Source organism: Sturnira hondurensis, unplaced genomic scaffold, assembly GCF_014824575.4.
Source record: "Sturnira hondurensis isolate 20B ecotype Veracruz unplaced genomic scaffold, ASM1482457v3 Scaffold0015509, whole genome shotgun sequence".
NCBI classification, from domain to species: Eukaryota; Metazoa; Chordata; class Mammalia; order Chiroptera; family Phyllostomidae; genus Sturnira; species Sturnira hondurensis.
This window is the reverse complement of record NW_028088140.1, coordinates 8,126,695-8,146,057: the sequence shown is the minus strand read 5'-3', so window position 1 is coordinate 8,146,057 and position 19,363 is coordinate 8,126,695. Positions and strand designations below refer to the sequence as shown.

Here is a 19,363-nt window from a genome sequence, read left to right as displayed (position 1 = left end):
GGGCAGACACACTCGGAATTTTCCCTACCAAATAGAGACGAATGTCAGAGCAATCCTGCAAATTCTTGCTTATACCCGAACTGGACTGTACGAGTGTCCAGAACTTTGTAAACATTCTGCGTTCTGTTTCCGTGAGAGTTAAGGGAATGGTAAATAAGCAGGAAAACAGAATTTTTGTTTTTAAGTACTTGCACAGTGTATGTGAGAGTCGGCACAGCTCAGCTGTTCTCTCCATACCCTCCGGTGCTGTTTGTCTACTACTAGAGCACGTCTGCTGGCCTTCTCCTCCCCTCCCTCCCCTCCCAACTTCCCCAGCAGAAAGCATCTTGTGGCCCTCAGATCACTGGGCACTGCATGCCCATCCGTAGCTTATCATCCAGGCCAGTGCTTCTCAGGTTGTTGCATGCATACAAATCGCTTGAAATTCTGCGTTTCTCACAAACTCCCAGGTGACGCTGAAGCATGAGCTTAGAGTAGTGAGGTTCTATTGGCACTTTAAGAGCACATCTCCTTTACTTCACATTCATTTCTACTGGGAAACTAGCATGGAATTATGGGAGGCTTGAACTGTGTGTGTGCGCGCCTGCGTGCACGTGCACGCCTGTGTGCATCAAATGCTCTGTGCCCTGTGGTGTTGCTAACAAGCTCTCTGGTCTTGCCATTCTCCTTGCAGGATTGCCTCAAAGCCTGCCAGGAGCAGATTGAGGAGGTGCTGCTCAGCAATCTGCAGCAGTTTCGTCAGGAGCAGGGGGATGGATCCAAGTCGGAGGATGAACTGGACCAAGCCAGCACCCCTACAGACGTGCGGGATATTGACCTGTGAGGATGTCAGTCAGGCCGAATGGGAGAGACATGTTCCATTCTGTTCTCTCCTTCTCTCTGGTTGTTTTGTTCTTTATTATGTTTTAGGATGAAACTTAAAAAAAAATTCTGCCCCCACCTAGATCATGTTGAAAGGTCTTTTAGAAGTGAGAGAAAAAGGTCCTATAAAAATGGAATAATTAAAAGCATTTGGTACCTATTTGAAGTACAACAGAAAGGAATCCCTTGTGTATGCGAACAGTTATTGTTTGATTATGTTAAAATAGTAAAATGCTTACAAGAAAACTGCAGAGTAGCTAGAGAAAATGTATGCCTGCAATATGGGAGCTAATTAGAGGAGACTTTTTCATCATGTAAACTAGCATATATACACCCCTTTTAGGATAACTTAAAGGAACTGCGTATGCCATTGATGGCATGATTAGATTGCAAAGCCATGAACTCGAGAAGGAATTAGAAATGAGGAGGGATACGGTGGGGAGGGAGGAGAAAGCAGTCTCAGCGTGACTGAACCATTTTGGATGTAGAAGCACCTGTGCTCTCAGCCACCTATTGCTAAGTCTAGAGCCTCGTTGCTGGATCTCTAGTTAGGAACTCTCGCTGTCTACAGTAGCTGCTACCTAAAAAAGACATGTATTTTCCAGTTGGACACAGGTGATTGGATCCTGGGTTTTATGTTTTTTGACATCCTGCTTCTTCTTCCAAACATGGTTCATTGCAGACACCACCATATTTTGTCTGAAGGGGTCAATGTAGCTCTGGGCCATTCCCAAAACTCCTATGAAACTGAGGCAGATGGAGACCAAGGGTGGGATCTGGAATGGAATCTTTTAACGAATTAAAGAGTAATGTGACCTTGGCATTCCTTATTAGGAGAAAACTAATTCTTGGTGCTAATTGGCATGTCTGGTCCACAGTTTAGCATTGTTATAAACCATTCCATTGGAAAAGCACTTTGAAAAAATTGTTCCTGAGGAATAGATAGATGGGATGGTTTATGCAAATCATGCTGAATAGACTCCTCCCTTCTCTGGTGCCCCGCCCCCTCACCCCCAGTCCTGGTACTATTCACTTCTGGTATCTGACATCCTCTGGTACATGTTTCTGGTCTCCCTGCTAGGACTGAAGAGACAACCCTTTCTGCTGACATTCCCATCACAACATTCCTCAGAAAAGCCTAAAAACAAAGATCTGTTATTCTGATGGCATGTAAGGATCTTAATTCCCACCTATATACTTCTTCTTTGGACATGGAAAGAAAAGTTGTTGCTGGTGCAAAGACAGAAAGCTGAACATCAGTGTGGCATTTTGTTCCCTTTTCTGTTTTTTGTTAATGTCATTGCAAAGGTGTATTCAGTGTACTTGAATTTTTTTCCTCTCCACTTCTTAAATGCATTCAATTAGCAAAAAGGTTGGAGCAACAACTTTTTTTTGCACAATTATAATTGACAGGTGATGAAGCTATTTGTTAAAATATTTGCCTTTTTTGAGTAAACAAGAAAAATCAGAACAAGGCTATTTGAACAATTATTTTATACACGGATTCAGCCTTGTTTCATAGCATGAGGGTTGAAGATGGCGAAAAATCTAAGGGTCTCTTATTTTTCATTTTACTGTGTTCAGTTTTTTTTATTACTTTTTTTTGCGCTGCTAAGAAGCTAAAGTCATACATCCTTATTCACATTAACAGTACCTAGCTGTAATGTTTTTCACAAAGTGTGCTGCTATTTTATAAACATTTTTATAATATATTATTTTACTGCTTAAATTCAAAGTCCTGAAGTAGATGGTTGAGATATGAGTTCTTCGTACTGGAAAAGCCCTTCCATAAGTTTATCTTCTGGTAGCGTATTCACAGTTGGTTTTTTTTTTTCCTTTTGGATTTTCTGTTTTGTTTTTTTCTTCTCTGATCACATTCTTCAAAGACAGAGTGTTCTTTACCTCAGGTTTACTGGACAAAATCAATAGCTACAAAAGAAAATGATTCACATTTTTGTTTTCATAATACCTCACAACCATACAGTTTCTGCTAGGGAGCCCATGAGTGTGGGGGAAGAAGGAGGCAGGAAGGAGGCAGGCCCTCAGGGGGGAGGCAGGTGGGTCTGGCCCAGGGTCTCACACCCTGGGACCTTTTCCGTAGTGAACGTCACCAGGCTTCCATTTCCACTCTGGTATCCTCATCACGATGGAAAACCGGTTGAACTAAGGGATTTCCCCTCCCGCCATGGCAGACATTGAGCACAGATGTTTATGCTCTGGACGAGGAAGTCATTCATAATTTGCACTTAGGTATCAGGTGTCCGGAGACAGGCCACTTGGAGACCCTCATCTTACAGCTCTTTCTGAAGCAGGGCTTTCCTTGCCAGGGCCCTCTCATCTTGCAAGGACCATTTCCTCTCTCTTCCCCCGTCCCCAGCATGGGCATCCCCAGTTTACGGTAATCACAGGCTTTTCCAGTTCTGAATCTGTAGCATGTGGTGTTGTGGGGAATTCCTCCTATCCGTCTCCACTGGGGACAGTCAGCGCTGTGCAAGGCCAGGTCCTCTGCTAAGCAGCACTGAATGTTTTCTAGGTTGAAATCACTTTGAATTGGCATGATTGGCAAAACAGATCAGATGATTACTGGATGGTATTTGAAGGGAGATGTTGAGGCTGCTTCTTTACAGAGGTGCAAGTCCAAGGTGAATGAGACTCTTGTCGGGTGTTCAGAAGGGTTCAGGACTTGGCGAGTTAGCATAACCCTAAATTCTAGGGAGTTGCTGGTGGGGTAGTGAGTGGTGAATTCTGAAGTTTTGGAGAGGAAAGGTGAGTGTGGTGGGGGCAGTCTTTTGTCAAGAGCCTGGTTTGCACAGGGCACTGGTCTGGTCCCTGAGGAGTTCCACAGAATGGTCCAAGGTGTGGTCCCTAGAGTTCTTGGGTGTCTTGGAGACTTCATAGTGACCAGTGACCAGTCTTTAAGCTCAAATGAGATAAGTAGCAGACGAGAGAATCTGACAAGGAAGGAAACAGGCCAACAGACTGTCCTGCAGTCTGCAACTTTACACTTCTTCCGAAGCCCCGGCTGTCACTGGGGCCATCTAGTCTTTTCTGCTTCCTGTTCTCGGCCTTGTGTGGTAGAAGGTGTGGGGTTGTTGTGGGGGACTGGGGGGAAGGAAGGTGCTAGGTTGTCTGGTTTTTCCTGCCTGTTCCCCGCTTTAAACAAAAGAAGGATCTCTGGTGTATACGTGGTTGGCACCCTCTCTTTGGACCTTGGTTTCCTTGGTAGGAGATTTGTCCCAGAGGAGCTCAGTTCTTGTGATTTTTATTTGTCTCTTTCACCTCCTACTAAAGGGGTTCCAGACCTGTTCAGGTCTTTTTCTATCTTAAAAAAAATCTTTACTTCCTCCTTTGCTGTGTTTTTGTTTTTTTCCATCAGTGGGGGCTAAGTTGTTCCCCTAGCCTGCCAAATTTTGTTCCTTCCCCTATTTTGGCCAAATCCTAAGGGGAAAATCCTAGTATGCCAAAAATTATATGCTAAGCATAATTTAATTCCATGCGGGTCCATAACAGCCAAGAAGCCTGTAGGTAGAAACGGGGCAGATCCCACAGCAGAAGGCGTCCCAGGTGCTGAGAGGATGGCTCCTCGGAGACAGGCTGCTCTTGGAGCAGTCTTCGTGCTGGAGCTGCCGCAGGACCCTGTTGAAGAGCTTACCGAGTCTCCCAGCCAGGTCCACCTCAGTCCGCATGCTTTGTACAAGAGGCTCTTCTGCTTCTTACTATCCTGGTCGGGGCTCACACAGCTCAGAGGCCACAGGGACTTAGGTGACAAGGCTGGGGGAGGAAGCAACCATGACTGCATCATGCTGTACACCCTCACCAGCGGCATGGGCTTCCCCCAGAGGGACCTGTATCTCCCCTGCAGTCTGATCCCCTGAGGCCTCCACGCTGCCCTGGGAGCTCAGACTGACAGGCTAGGAACCTTAGGTAGGATGGGATGGCTTTTCTCAAAGAGGGCAGGGGAATTTTCTCTCCATGGGCCAAAGGGAGCAGGGCTGGGAGAAGAAATAGACTTGCACCTTATATCATGTAAATAATGATTTTCTAGTTCAAGAAGATGATATTGGTAGTGTGGGAATGGGAGGTAGGGATGGGGAGGAAGTCTGAGTAAGCCAGTTGGCTTCTAAGCCAAAAGGATTCCTCTTTGTTTTTCTTTGAGACAGTCAACCCTGCGAATAGCTTTAAAAGGGAAATTAATGTTGAGACAGTAAAGTCCCCTTAAGCCAACAAACTAGCTGTAGAACGAGTGTGGGCTTCTACCTGTGTGGGCTTGGAGCAGTTTTCAGGGGCTGCTCCTGCCCTTGTCCATTTGTTCAAAATAGGGCAGGAAGACTCAAGAGGATGTTTGTGGCTTCCTCATGCCGGTGGCTTTTCATGATTCTAGATTCTAAAGCCGAACACCATTCAGCTACATTTCTCAGAACTCTTCTCCATGTGTGTGTCTCTGCCTTAGACTTGGCTGGGCTATCAGACCCGATTCTTGGCTCAGGTTTCAAGAAGCCATTGGCAAGTGTACCCATGCATGCTGTGGCTGCACCATTTATTCCTTTGCCTGCAGCCTACTTTGGGGGAAAAAGTGCCTTACTGACTGTAGCCATTACAGTATCCAATGTATTTTGACAGGTGCCTATCCTTTTTTTAAAAAAAAGTGTTTTTAATGGGTTTCAGTTATTATTGCTGGCCAGCTCTTAAGTCCCCAGCACATCTCCAGGCCATGGGATTTTCCCCATTATGCTCATTACCCTTGTGCCATGTACCTCAGATCTCTCTCTCTCTCTCTCAGTTACAGTTTCTCGTCTTGGACTTTTTTTATTATTATTATAATTTTTTTTGCTTTAAATGAGTGTGATGCCATATCGAGTCAATGTAATTCTCTCACAATGTACTCTATAAGAGGTGTGGGTGTTTGTTTGGTCGGGATGTTAGCAAGTGCTAAAGTAGTGTGAGCAGTATAAACAAAAGGTGTTTAGGAAGTTGGGAAAATGTTTTATTGGCTGTGATGGCAACATGATATAGTCAGCTGCCTTTTAAGAAGACCTATCTGTTCAGTGTTAAGCGATTTTAAGAAATGATAACGTATTATTCTGACTAGCTTAAAAGATGGATTTGAAAGTGGTTTTGATTGCAATTAGGTAATGCTATTTGGACAATAAACTCACCTTGACTTAAATTCTCTGGCCATTTTGACTTATTTATAGACCAGAAGTCCCCAGAAAGGAATTCATCTTTCTTGTGTCAGAACTCTGTTGGCAACAACTGAAAAGTGATGTATAAAGTACAAATTCTAACCTGGGAGGTGACCTACGTGTGCATCATCTTACTGCAATGCAAGTAACTCGTGGCATTTTTTCCCTTTTGGGTCACCCATGCTACCATCTCATAAACTAGAAACTTCAGCCCACTTTCATAAGGTGGGTAAGTCAATTGCAATCATGACAAGGACTCAGATGCTGGCCCTGATTATTGCCAGCTACTCCCTCTTGGCTGTGAGTGAGCATCTCCTGGCTTGGGAGGTGCCTGTGGGCCTCAATGCCATCTCCACATTCTCCGGGGGCGGCGGGGGTGGGGGAGTTGTCTCTGAGGGCCCTGCCTCTACAGCATTCCTGGCCTCCCAACTGACTCCTGGCCTTCTGTGTGTCCTTCCCGTGAGGGCTGGGCCACGACTGCACTGGTAGGTGAAGAGGCAGAACCTGGGAAGGAGGGGGGAGGGTCAGCATGGAAGTGAATTGCCAGGCTGTGGTCCCAGCAGCTCCCAGACCTCATTTCAGACCAGCCTCCTTTCCAGGAGCAATGAGTAATGTAAAAGGCAGTGGCTTAATAGCCATTTTGATGTTACTGTAAAGACTTTATAGTCCTGTTTTCCAGTTTAATCACGATGAGTCGTTGGCAGTGAGATTAATTCTGCTCATTGGGAACACTAACGTTAAGACAAGTCTCTGTTTGTCTTGAGTAACAACACCTAACAGTATTCTTAATCCTGCAAGGACTCTAGAAATTCCCCTCTGTCTCCATCATCTGTTCTGGTGGACAAGTAAGCAGGAAAAACTTTTTTCTTGGGTTTCTGCCTAGTGGAGTCTGCTGGGCCTCCAGGGAGTTTCCCAGGTTGTCGCTGGCCCCCATCGTCACAATTCCTCTGCAAGATCCCTCTCTCTCCCCTCCCCACCCCATCTGCTTGCCCTGCAGTACTGGGGCTGTATTTGTAAATAGCACTAGGATTCCACACCTTCCCAATGTTGGTTAGATGCCTCCTGCCCAGGACTATGGGTATTTAAGGGCGAGAAGAGCAGACAGCAGGTGCTCCGCTCCCCACAGCCGGCTAGTGACACATCGGGTGGCCCCTTTTTTTGCGCTGTCATGTTACAATTGGGAAACCTCAAATTTGAGACAAAAGTGCCCCTTCTGAAAGCAGAAATCAGTGATGGAGTGAAGACATAGACACCCAAGGTCTGTTAGTTTGTGCTCTGGTGTGTTTGAATTTTGATTTTCTGATGATATGGAACTTTCGATCAGTACGCAGAGGTGACACCAAAATAATATGTCTCACTTGGCTTAGTAATAGTCCGAACATCCTCTCAGGAAGCAAGTCTTCAAAGCTGAGTGTCACACCAGCTTGTCGCTGCCCCACCCTTACACAGTAACAAGGGTAGCTGGTGCTGACTGGGGCGTCCAGGGGCCAGGGTGTCAGGAAAGGAAAGCAGAGCATCCAATGCAGCCCGGGCGTGTGTGCCAGGCCTACATTGGGCCTTCGAGGGAAAACAGTAAACAATACCCACGAAACTTGCTGCAGGGAGGCAAGGCCCACAGGCGAGACCGGGTAGAGTGCTGGCACCTGCAGAGTGCAGTGAGGCCCAAAGTGGGAGGGGAGCTTTCTGAGGAGCAGGGAAAGGTTTCCTCATGCAGATGAGTTTGAGGAAAACACTGGTACGTGCAACATAGTTTGTAAACAGTAGAAACAAAGTTTGACCTTTTCCAAAAATAGAAGGATGAGAAGTGATCTTAAAATTGAAGGACAAATATTCAAATAGCTTGATGAGCACAGAAAATGTAATTAATGGATTTTAACACTATAAACACAGATGTTATCCTCGTGAGACAGGGTCAACTCAGCCATTAATGTGATTTGGGATGCCCACCTGCCTAGTTTCTCCCCAGACTTGCAGAATAAGGCTGACACCTTCGAGTTGATGACTTCAATCATGACTTCCATATTCCCCACTCTGGGCTCTGGCCTCTGGGCTCAGGGCTCCCTGGGAGCCTCCCCAAAGTGGACAAGCAGAATCAGCACTGACCACAGGCCTGGTCAAGCAGGACAGTTCAGCCTAAGAAAACAACAAGACGGAGCCCTGCTGATTCCCCTCTGACCCTACCTGGATATCCTCTGCAGCTTTGAGTTGATGCTTATCCAAAACACACGTGCATTTCATTTGTGATTGGCTTTGGCTTTGGCTTTGACTAGTCACCCTGGTCTTTGCCCCCTGCCCGCACCCCACCATCACCCGCCCTCTGGCCCCTGTAGGACTAAACATGGATGTGTAAATGTAGGGTGCTTCCTGGAAAGTCCACTAGGTGGCACCAGTGCCACAGAGGGGAACAACATATATCAGTGCATCCAGGTGTAGGACGCCCAGGACCCAACACTTCTCTCCAGCACACCAGCAGGACCAGCAGCTCCCTCACCTGCTTCTGTCAGCATTACCACCCTCTGACCAGCTTAATTACCACTGTCTGACTAGGTGCGACCCATGCCTGCTTCCGATTCTTTTCAGTGTCTGATTCAGAGATGGCATACTGGCAGACTACAGATCAACTCCAGCCTGCAGATGTATTTAGTTTGACTCCCACTGAGATTTAAATTGCCTTGGACTTTCTTGCTAATATAAAATGAGAACTTTCATGTACAAGCCGGGATTTTAACTACTCAGGAAATCTACCTTCTGGCAATGACAGGCTTGAGAGGCAGTGGGGCTGCAGTGGAGGACTCTGCTCCCTGCCAGCCCCCAGCCCCCACCAAACCTGCTTCACTGAGTGATGTCACCTGCCTGTCCCCTAATGCCACGGTCCCCAACCTTTTTGGCCCCTGGGAATGGTTTTGGGGGAGACAACTTTCCCACAGACTGGAGGCAGGGCGGATGGCTTCGGGATGACGCAAATGTATTACATTCAAGCTCACCTCTGGCTGTGCTGCCCAGTTCCTACAGGACACAGACCACGTGGCTCGGAGGTTGGGGACCCTTGCTCTAAGGAGTTTGCAGCTCTGCAGCCTAACCTGTGTCTGTTTCACCTCTCCGACTATGAAGTAGGACTCCTCCTGTAAGCCTCGGGTGGAACAAAGAGGCCTGAGATTCTCTCTCCCCTTTATTCCGCCAAACAAAGAAGACCTGCACTCCCTATTAGGGAGATTTGTAATCTTCTTTATCTTTATGGGTTTTTAGTTGGGGCTGGGCCAGATTTTTGAAATTCCTTTGAGACCTGGCTGCCTAAGATCAGTTTTTTCCCTCTGCTATTTGTTTGTTTTTGCAGTCACTTGTTTGTTTTTAGTTCCCAAGTCACCATAATGAGCCCATGAGAGGACAAAGCTGTGAGATTCTTGAATCTGTTCAAAAAGCACAAGTGCCACGGCTACACTTCAGTTATCCCATCCATCAGTAACAGCAACTTCCATCACTTGATTTCCCACGTGGGGTGCTGGGCCCTGCTTTTCCTTCAGCAGAGGGCTGGTGGTACACCAGGCACTCTCTGCCCCAAAGTCCTCGTTCAACAAATGGCTCCTTAGCACTTGCATTTCCAGGCACTCGGGCAATCTCGGTGACCGATGGCAAACAACAGACAACAAGTCAGTCAGAGAGAACTGCTACTTAAGGACTGAATGCTCTGGAACCCTATGCACATTACCTAGGCCCTCAGTGACTCATTTGCTTCATCTGTGCCGTGGGTGACATAACAACAGTACCTCCTGGGTTTGTTCATTTCAGCCCTTCCATGGTACTGGGCACACGGTCAGCACTTGCTAAGTGCTTTCTGTCCTCAAGGCTAAAGCAGACTGCCAGAGAGCCATCTAATCCAGTCTTTTTAAAAGTTAATTTTACAGATAGGTACCAATCTTTTAGCTACGCAGTACAGTCAAAACTTAGGCACTGAGGTGAGGGGGACTTGAGATAATTAGCAGCTAAGTTCATTTTGTAGTGTTACAGAGCTGTCTACCACCCCCTAGGGGATCAGATGCCTCGTTTTTGTAGCTGAGTCCGTGGAGGGTCGCAGTTTCCAGTAAAGAGTTGGGCCGGGACTGGAACCCAGAGGCGGCTGACTTCAGATATTACATGTCTGCCACCACACAGGGCTGCTTGATTCGTTTCTCCCTTGCCTACTGAGAACTGAGCTGGAGGAGTGAGATGCTCAGCTGAGGTGGGGTGAATTGGCTGATGAAATCATCAGAAAATGGACTGTCACCTTCAATGTAGACAAAGCCCAAGAAGAAAGAAAATGGCCTTACAATTGAAGGAGAAGTTTGTCGGGGAATTTAGAGCCTGGCAGTAGCGTTTTCTTTCCTAACACTTTTGCCTGGCTTCTTGGTTATTCAGAGTGATTCTGTTCAGGTTTCTCCCAGCACATATGCTTCTCAGCCCAGAACTCACATCTGCAGGAATATAACTGTCTTCCCCTAGAGTCCCTGTTGATGGGAAGATTCTGACTCCAAGGCCATCCCCATCGGTTCTCCCTCCAGCCCAAGTTTGCATTCTAGGTTGGGTCACCAAGTCACAGTGCTCACGGTGGGGTGGGGGAGCTTGGACAGCCTCCAGTTCAAGACTGCAGAGCCTCTTGAGGGTCAACAAATTTCGTATACTGATGTAAATAAATTCGTAATTCTTTTGATTAATGCATACCGTCACTAAAAAATTTAAAGTGGGTGGGTGCCGGCCACTCCCTCACAACTTTGCTATCAAGTTACAGGGTGGGGCAACTGTAGGCTTACAGCTGTGAGTACGAAAACAGAGTTTACTCTTATTATTATTTATTAATTATTTTATTATTTCCCATACAAACTGTAAACCTACTTTTGCCCCACCCTGTATGATGAGAGCTAGCTAGACTGATGAATTCAGTCTCTGCTGAGACTGAATTTCGAAGAATATCCCGATTTTAGCAGACCAACAGGCAGGTCCTAAACAGCTCACACCTTCTGACCCCTAGGTCTATGACACCCTCAGGCCTGTCTGGCCACCACCTTGCATGAAAGCATCACTCCTCCAGGCAAACATTTTAAAGGCAGGATTCTCTTACCTTTGGAGTCAGCAACATGCAAGCAGAAGGCCTCCTGATTGTGTGTGGCTGGAGGAAAGGCTGTTAAAGAGACAGGCTCCTCAAGGCTTTGAGGCAGCAGGCCAGTCTCCCTAGATGCTTAGCCCTGTTTACTCAGGGTGAGGAGAGTTTCGGCAAAGTCTGAGCAAGCCAATACACCTGCCTTGATTTCAGTGAGGCCCATTCCTAACTTGCATCATGATAGTAAGCAGGCTGCTGTTTTCACCAATAAAATCTCATTTCTGATATTCAGGACACTAATTAATTAGTAAAGCATGCATTATCAAGCAAAATATAGAAGTTCTTATGGACTATGGTTTTCCTGATTTAGGGCACAGATGGACCATCCCTAGATTGTACAATATTGATTAGACTATGTCATAGACTGTTTGTGTCCCCCCAAATTTCTATGTTGAAACCTAATCTGGATAAGACGGCATTTGAAGATGGGGCCTGGAGGAATGATTAGGTCATGAGGATTAGGCCATTATGAATGGGATTAGTGCCCTTATAAGAAGTCAGAGAGCTAGCTTGCTCTTTCCGCAGCCTGGAAGAGGACTCTCCCCAGAATACGACCATGCTGGCAGCCTGACCCCGACTTCTGGCCTCCAGAACTGTGAGAGATGTCTGTTGTTTAAGCCGCCCAGGCTGTGGTATTTTGTTTTAGCAGTCCCAGCTGACTAAGGCAATGCTTGTTGCATCTGGGGTATAGCTTACCTAAATCACCCACGGAGGCTGCGTGGTCCAAAATATTTTAAAGAAAATCACAAACATTGCAACTGTGGCTTTTTGGTGTTTTTTACTCTTGGCTGTAAAAGAACCATTGTGCTGCTTCTACATCATGCTGGGGCTTGGAGCCAAGGGGTTGTCAAAGGCCCTGTCTCCCACGCTGTGCACCCACTTTTTTTCTGGAATCTCGCTGCCTCCAGGAAAACTCCACATGGGAAAGGGGCACAGGCCCTGACTTCCTCTCAAACTCCAACGTATGCCATTTTAAAAAAACCACATTTCTAGTTTGTTCCTATTGCTCAGGAAACCCACCAACACCTATGCTGGAATCTATTCTTAAACCCCTCCCCCACTCAGGCCAACGCATCTGTCTAGTCCTGAGGGCAGAGAAGCCTCGCTCTTCTCACCACATTCCCTCAAGCCTTTGCTTACATCAAGATTCTTTTCATTATCTTCCAAGGAGAGAGATTCTTTTCCTTGGCTCTTTTGTCACCTTCCCTTCTTGAAAAAGGGGACACAGGATAAAGGGCCAAAAAAAAAAAAAAGGCAAGGGGAAAACACTGATTACTATTTCAAAAAAAATTACTCTATGGCAGATACAATACCCTGAGGCCCTGTAAGGGCTGTGCCCTGTGCCCTTCTTCCTTTAGGCTCTCCCAGCCCTGGCGGCATTGAAGTGGTGAGAGAACTCTTAGCTTCTGCAGGTTTCCATTCATGGCTCAGTCCAGTGAGCCTCTGGACATCTTGGTGAATACTTACCTGGAGAGCCTTCATGCCTCAGATGTTTTAATAGCAATCACTTATATTTTCCATTATGTCTCTGTAAAAAGTCAAAATGAAGGGACTATGGAAAATTTGCTTTGATAGGACACTTCCTATCAACTTACTTCCCGTGTACCCTAAATCTTTTCAGGAACTAGGGCCTGGGGATGGGGATTTCAGGACAATACAGGTCTTCTCTTTTTCTTAGCATTCTGTCAGAACTGTGGCAAAAACAAGAGAGCCTTGACCTTCCCAAGTGATACCCCGTGGTGCTTACTGTCTACCTGGAGTATTGCTGACCTTGTCATATATTTATATAGTACATACAAAGGGTCGTAAATATTGTGACAGGGAGGGTCAGGATGCTGTGGTGGAAAGAGAGTTCACTTAAACAAGAAGGTCTGAATTTGAATCCCAGAGCCACTACTTACTGGCTGTAAGAGCCTCTGCTTGTTCTTTTATAAAATATGAAACCTCACTAGATTATTGAGAGCATTCATTAAATGAGGTAGTTTATGTAAAGTGCTTAATGCATAAGGAGCTTCAACAATAATACATGCAAACACATCAAGCACTATGTTAATTATTTTTAAAGGAGCTATATATGCAAATGTTACATATTCGGTTGGAGGGGGATATTGTTTTTCTGTGGCTCCTGAAGGAGGAGACTTGTTGATCAAATAGGAGAAAAACCATACACATTTACAACTTTCCTAGTATCCCCTTAGTGCTTTGGCCGTTCTTCCAAAGATCAATGAACTTGGGCTTGGGGAGAAATCTTTTTCCCACTGAGTGACAGGCTGAAAGGCAAAGCATGAAAAGGGATTAGTGGATGCGTGTATTCAAGTAAAGGGGAGATCTCCAGAAGCACGTTGGGCCTAGAAGGCATCCTTCAACTGCCCATCAGCTGAAAAGCTATTTGACTGGCAGATATGATTTTTTGGAACCAGCAATAATGGGGAACTATGGGTGACAGATGTCAGATGTTGGCAGGGCAGCTGCCAAAACAAATCTCCCTCCACCTTCCGACATCAAGCTGATGGAAGACTGGGCACAGTTGGCCTGGCAGCCTCTTCTTTTGGATCATTGGTCACATTATTATTTTTCAGTTGCTGGATAAAGCAGATGGTTTACCACGTATTTGTGATTTTCTGTTGGCTGAGAAACTCTGTGCTTCCATCAGGGTGCAGCATGTAATCAATTATGACAGTGGGTGGTGCAGGAAAACCCTGCCAGGAAAAGTCCAAGACTCTCTTTTTTATGAAATTTGCATAAACCACTACAATTTCCAACTTAAAAGCAATAGAAGGAAAAAGCAAAGCAGTGGTGTTAGAAATAACTTGGGTAATTGCAAAACCAGAATTCAGAGTGGGTCCCAAAGACTCTCAGTCTGTATTAATAATCTGTGATGTCAGTTTTGTCTGTACATTTTTCATCTTCAACTTAAATATTTTTGTGTCTATGCTTGTATTAAAGAACTTTAACTCAGAATCATAAAGTGACATAATCAAAAGTAAGCTGAACAAATACCAAGTACACACATACCCATCAACTAAGATTTTTTTGAATATTCAGATCTGTATCCTATTAAGTAGTAATAATCAGTTGGCTTATTTAGTAGGTATGAGTGGACACATACATGGAATAATATGTGCCTTCTCCCCTATTCACCCTCTGGATAACTTTCTTTGTGAAAGACATCTTGCTTCATTAGATGCATATATCCGTGGAAAAAGTCCTTTGGTAATAAAATAGCACAAGCATTTTCAACATTGTAAGTATTATCTAGAGAAACTCTTGATGACATGTTTCTTCCTTCCTTTTTTTAATGTACAAGTTTTTTCTTATAAAATCAGGCTCATAGTAAATAGTTTTCTATCCTACCTTTTTATTTCCCATTTAATTACATGTCAGGGGAATGTTAGCATATTATTAAATGTCATTCAGGACCATGGTTTCTAATAATGACAAATATTGAGTGGGCTCTTACAATGTGTCTGGCAGTATTCTAGGCACTGAAGACATAGAAGAGAACAAGATACTCCCCACCCTTAAGGAACTTACATTCTTACAGAGAGAAACAGGCAATTAACCTATAAAAACAGTAAATAATTGATGTAATTTGAAATCTAGTTGCTATGAAATAGGATGGTCATGACCATGTAGGCTACTTTGCTTAAGGACAGGCCTCCTGAGGAGGTGACTTGCGTTAAGATCTAAAGGCTGGGAAGGAACTCAAAAACAACAGAAAGTTCAAGGCTTTGAGATAGGAATGAACATGACAGGCCTAGGAACAGAGAGAAAAGCATTATGGCTGGAGCTTGGTGAAGGGGCTGGAAGGGGGGAAATGAGACTGGAAACCTAGAGAGGGGCCTGGTTACCTAGGCATTGTAGGACCTGTGTAAAGGGTTGTTATGAGAATCCGTTAGAGAATCGTCCAGCACATAAGTGACATGATTTTTTAACATCACTTTGACAGCTGAGTTAAGGAATTATTTATAGCAGCAATTTTCCACCTTTTTCATTGCACAGCACACATAAACTAACTACTAAAATTCTGTGGCACACCAAAAAAAAAAGATTTTATATTTTGCTGGTCTGACAAAAAAATAGGTAGAATTTTGGTTCATTCACATCAGATGACTATTATTGTGATGGCTGTTGTCATTTTTTTCATTTGACAGTCTGAGGGAAAAGAGGTCAGTGCCCTTGACTAAATAAATAGTCAGGTAGTGCATGTTTTAAAAATTTTGGCAGTACACCCGTTGAAAATCACTGATTAATAGGGTATGAATATCTGGGCAGTGAAGCTGTGTTAACTGGCTGTCAGAGTCATTCAGACAAGAGATGAGGAAGGCACAGAGTTGGAGGTAGTAAGGTCACAGAACAGGTAGTGGACTCAAGACATGATTCGGTGATAGAGATCACAGAAATTTTCTTTTTAGCTTATTTATGAAGATTTGCACACCACAATAAATAAGTATGATTCAGACATCTATAGACACTACACACCCAAAAATGAATAAATCACATTCTTCCCAAGCACATATGGAACATTTATACAAAATGACCACGGACTAGTTCACAAAAGAAGTCTCCACAAATTTCAAAGATGTATATCTTTAAAGAGCTTTGAAGTCCTGGGGATTTAAGCCTTTAAATATTTCAGTCTTACTATCAGAAGAAGAAGAAAACCTTCAGTTAAAGAAAATTATAGTGCTGGCCAGGTGGCTCAGTTGGTTGGCATGTCATCCTGTACACCAAAGGGTTGCTGGTTCAATTCCCGATAGGGGTGCATATGGGAGGTAACCAATGAATGTCGCTCTCTCACAACGATATTTTTCTTTCTCTCTCCCTTCCTCTCTCTCTAAAAATTAATAAATATATCCTCTGGTGAGGATAAACACATTATAAACAAGAATAGAAATTTCACTTACTCTGATTAACCAACAGGCCAGGAGTTGGTCACGATGTAATGAATTTCACCCTTAATGCTGTTGTTGAAAGTATGTAAATGCCCAGGGAACTGATGCCAACCCACAATCTCTCCTCTCAGATCCCACATTCCAAGTAGATCAAGTATTTCCACACTTGGCTCATCTTCAGTGAAGGCTATAATTAAATCTTTATTTAACTGAGTAAAAGCCCAGTACTCACTGCATTATTGAGCCTACAGAAATTTGTGATGAATTTGATGGGAAATGTTTTTGTTTTTTTAAAACATATTTTGTTGATTATGCTGTTACAGTTGTCCCATTTTACCCCCTTTATTCCCCTCCAGCCTGCACACCCCCTTCCACACACACACATCCCTCCGCTTTAGTTCATATCCATGGGTAATACATATAAGTTCTTTGGCTTCTACATTTGTTATACTTTTCTTAACCTCCCCCTATTTTCTACCCACCATATATGCTACTTATTCTTTGTACCTTCCCCCCCCCTCCTGCTCTCCTGCTAATAACTCTCCATGTAATCTCCATTTCTGTGATTGTATTCCTGTTCTAGTTGTTTGCTTAATTTGTTCTTGTCTTTGTTTTAGTTGTGGTTATTGATAACTGAGTTTTTGGCATTTTATTGTTCATATTTTGAATCTTTTTCTTAGATAGGTCTCTTTAACATTTCATGTAATAAAGGCTTGGTGATGATGAACTCCTTTAACTTGACCTTATCTGGGAAGCACTTTATCTGCCCTTCCATTCTAAATGAAAGCTTTGCTGGACAGAGTAATCTTGGATGTAGGTCTTTGCCTTTCATGACTTGGAATACTTCTTTCCAGCCCCTTCTTGCCTGTAAGGTCTCTTTTGAGAAATCACCTGACAGTCTGATGGCAAGTCTTTTGTAGGTAACTGTCTCCTTTTCTCTTGCTGCTTTTAAGATAAATGCTCTCCTTATCTTTAATCTTGGATAATGTAATTATGACGTGTGTTGGTGTGTTTCTCCTTGGGTTCAACTCCTTTGGGACTCTCTTTGAACTTCCTAGACTTCCTGGAAGTCTATTTCTTTTGCCAGATTGGGGAAGTTCTCCTTCATTATTTGTTCAAGTTTTCAATTTCTTGCTCTTCCTCTTCTCCTTCCGGCACCCCTATGTTTTGGATATTGGGATGTTTAAAGATGTCCTGGAGGTTCCTAAGCCTCTCCTCATTTTTTTGAATTCTTGTTTCTTCATTCTGTTCTGGTTGAATGTTTCTTTTTTCCTTCTGGTCCACACCATTGGTGTGAGACCAGTTTCCTTCCCATCACTGTTGGTTCCCTGTACATTTTTCTTTATTTTACTTAGCGTAGCCTTCATTTTTTTCACCTCATTTGTGACCATATTCAACCATTCTGTGAGCATCCTGATTACCAGTGTTTTGAACTGTGCATCTGATAGGTTGGCTAGCTCTTCATTACTTCCTGTATTTTTTTTCTGGAGCTTTGATCTGTTTTTTTTTTTCTTCTTTTTTTGGTCTGGGCACACCTGTTACATAGTAAGGGGCAGAGCCTTGGGTATTCACCAGGGCTGTATGTGAGGGAAAGGTCTGAGAGTGAACAATGTTACTTGCTCCACTCTGGTTTTCAGTCACTTGCCCCACTATCTACAATCAAACTGGGTCCTTCTGGGGCTAATTCCCAGGTGGGTGGGCTTGTGTAAATTCTAGGACCCTGTGGGTCTCTCCAATGAACTCTCCTGTGAGGCTGAGTTTCTCGCACTGCTGCCTCAACCCCCACAGGTGTTTTCAATCAGAGGCTTGAGGCTTTATTTTCCAGCTCTGGAACCCTGGGTTGCGGGATCTGTCTCGCTCCCCAGTTGTTCCTCCTGGTTTATCTGCACCCGAATGTGGGACTGCCCAGTCCTCAATCTGCCACCTCTCTAGGTCCACCAGCCACAGCCTCACCCAGTCTGTTAGCTGCCACCTTGCTGCAAGTCCTCTGTGCCCAGCTGCCTGTCTCTGCCCTTCTTACTGGTTTGGATGTTTCTTCTTTAACTCCTTGGTTGTCAGAATTCCATACAATTCAATTTTCTGGGAGCTCTGGTTGTTTTTTATTTTTAAATTGTTGTTGTCCTTCTTTTGGTTGTGCAAGAAGGCACAGTGTATCTACCTATGCCTCCATCTTGGCTGGAAATCCAGTTAATGATAGATTAAGGTGAAGAACCAAGGATTACATCGGCAAATAGATTTTTTTTTTCGCCATGTACTGAAATGAGAAGGACTTGAAGAGGAGTAAGCAGTCTTTGGAGGTAAAAATCAAAGTTTCTGCGAGGACAAAGTTAGCTTGAAATGCCTATTAGAGAGTCAAGTGAGGATACTGAATAGGTAACTGAATAAATGAATGAGGAGATTGGGGGAAACTTGCAGGCTGGAGATATAAATAAGATCTATATGTTGGATAAGATCACTTAGGAGACTGAGCGACTGAGAAGAGAAGATCAAGGGCAAAATCCTGAGATATTTCAGAATGTGCAGTGTTGTCTGTTCCCCCACATTGTCCATCACCTTTGCAGTTAGAAAGGGCCATGTGAATACTGGGACAATGAATAGAGGAAGTATCTAAGAACTGCTTCAAGATATCCACTCTATCTCTTGCCCCAGTAATTATGAATCCATGTGTTGACATCAATGTGTCTGTCAACCCTAGCCCCCGGGTGACTGTATCATGGAGAACATCCCCTTTTTTATATATGTCATACACATAGCATGAAAGAACAAAATTTTATGTGTCAAACCACAAACATTTCAGGGTTAATTTGTTACTTCAGCATAGCTGGGCCTAGCCTGACTAATTCAGAATTCTACCATATGAAGTACCACAACAAAGCACATCTTTCATTTTTTAAAAAGGGGCATATGTGATTTGACATCTTTTCAACAGAAGTATATCAGTGGTTATTTCTAGCTTCTATCTAAAGTAAGTTTAAATGAACTCCCTGTTTATTTTATAAGCTAAAAAACAGTCCCTAAACCATTGTAAATAATGAAGGATAATGTCAATTCTTTCAAAGATCTTCATTTATCACTCTACCACCACTGATTTTTTTAAGTTTATGAAGACATTTCTTGGGTAATTTTTAAAAATGAATATTGGTGCTTTATAATTTCCTAAATTTATCCTAAAGCAATCCTCTCCCATTTTATCTGCTACTTTTAGATGTATGATTCATTCGACAAATTGATCACAACAGATATTCTTTATTCATTCATTTAACAAATTTTAACTGGGTCCTTACTGTGATTCT

General features: G+C 43.9%; 1 protein-coding gene across 1 annotated transcript in view; it reads left to right on the top strand.

Moving 5' to 3' along the window:
- The window catches only part of CCND2 (cyclin D2), a 28,786-nt gene extending 22,758 nt beyond the window's left edge, over positions 1–6,028 (top strand). The window contains exon 5 of the mRNA XM_037064705.1: positions 674–6,028. Within this exon, the coding sequence (XP_036920600.1) occupies positions 674–823 (150 nt within the window). The 3' untranslated portion in view covers positions 824–6,028. The remainder of the gene's footprint in view (positions 1–673) is intronic.
- The last annotated feature ends 13,335 nt before the right edge of the window (positions 6,029–19,363 follow it).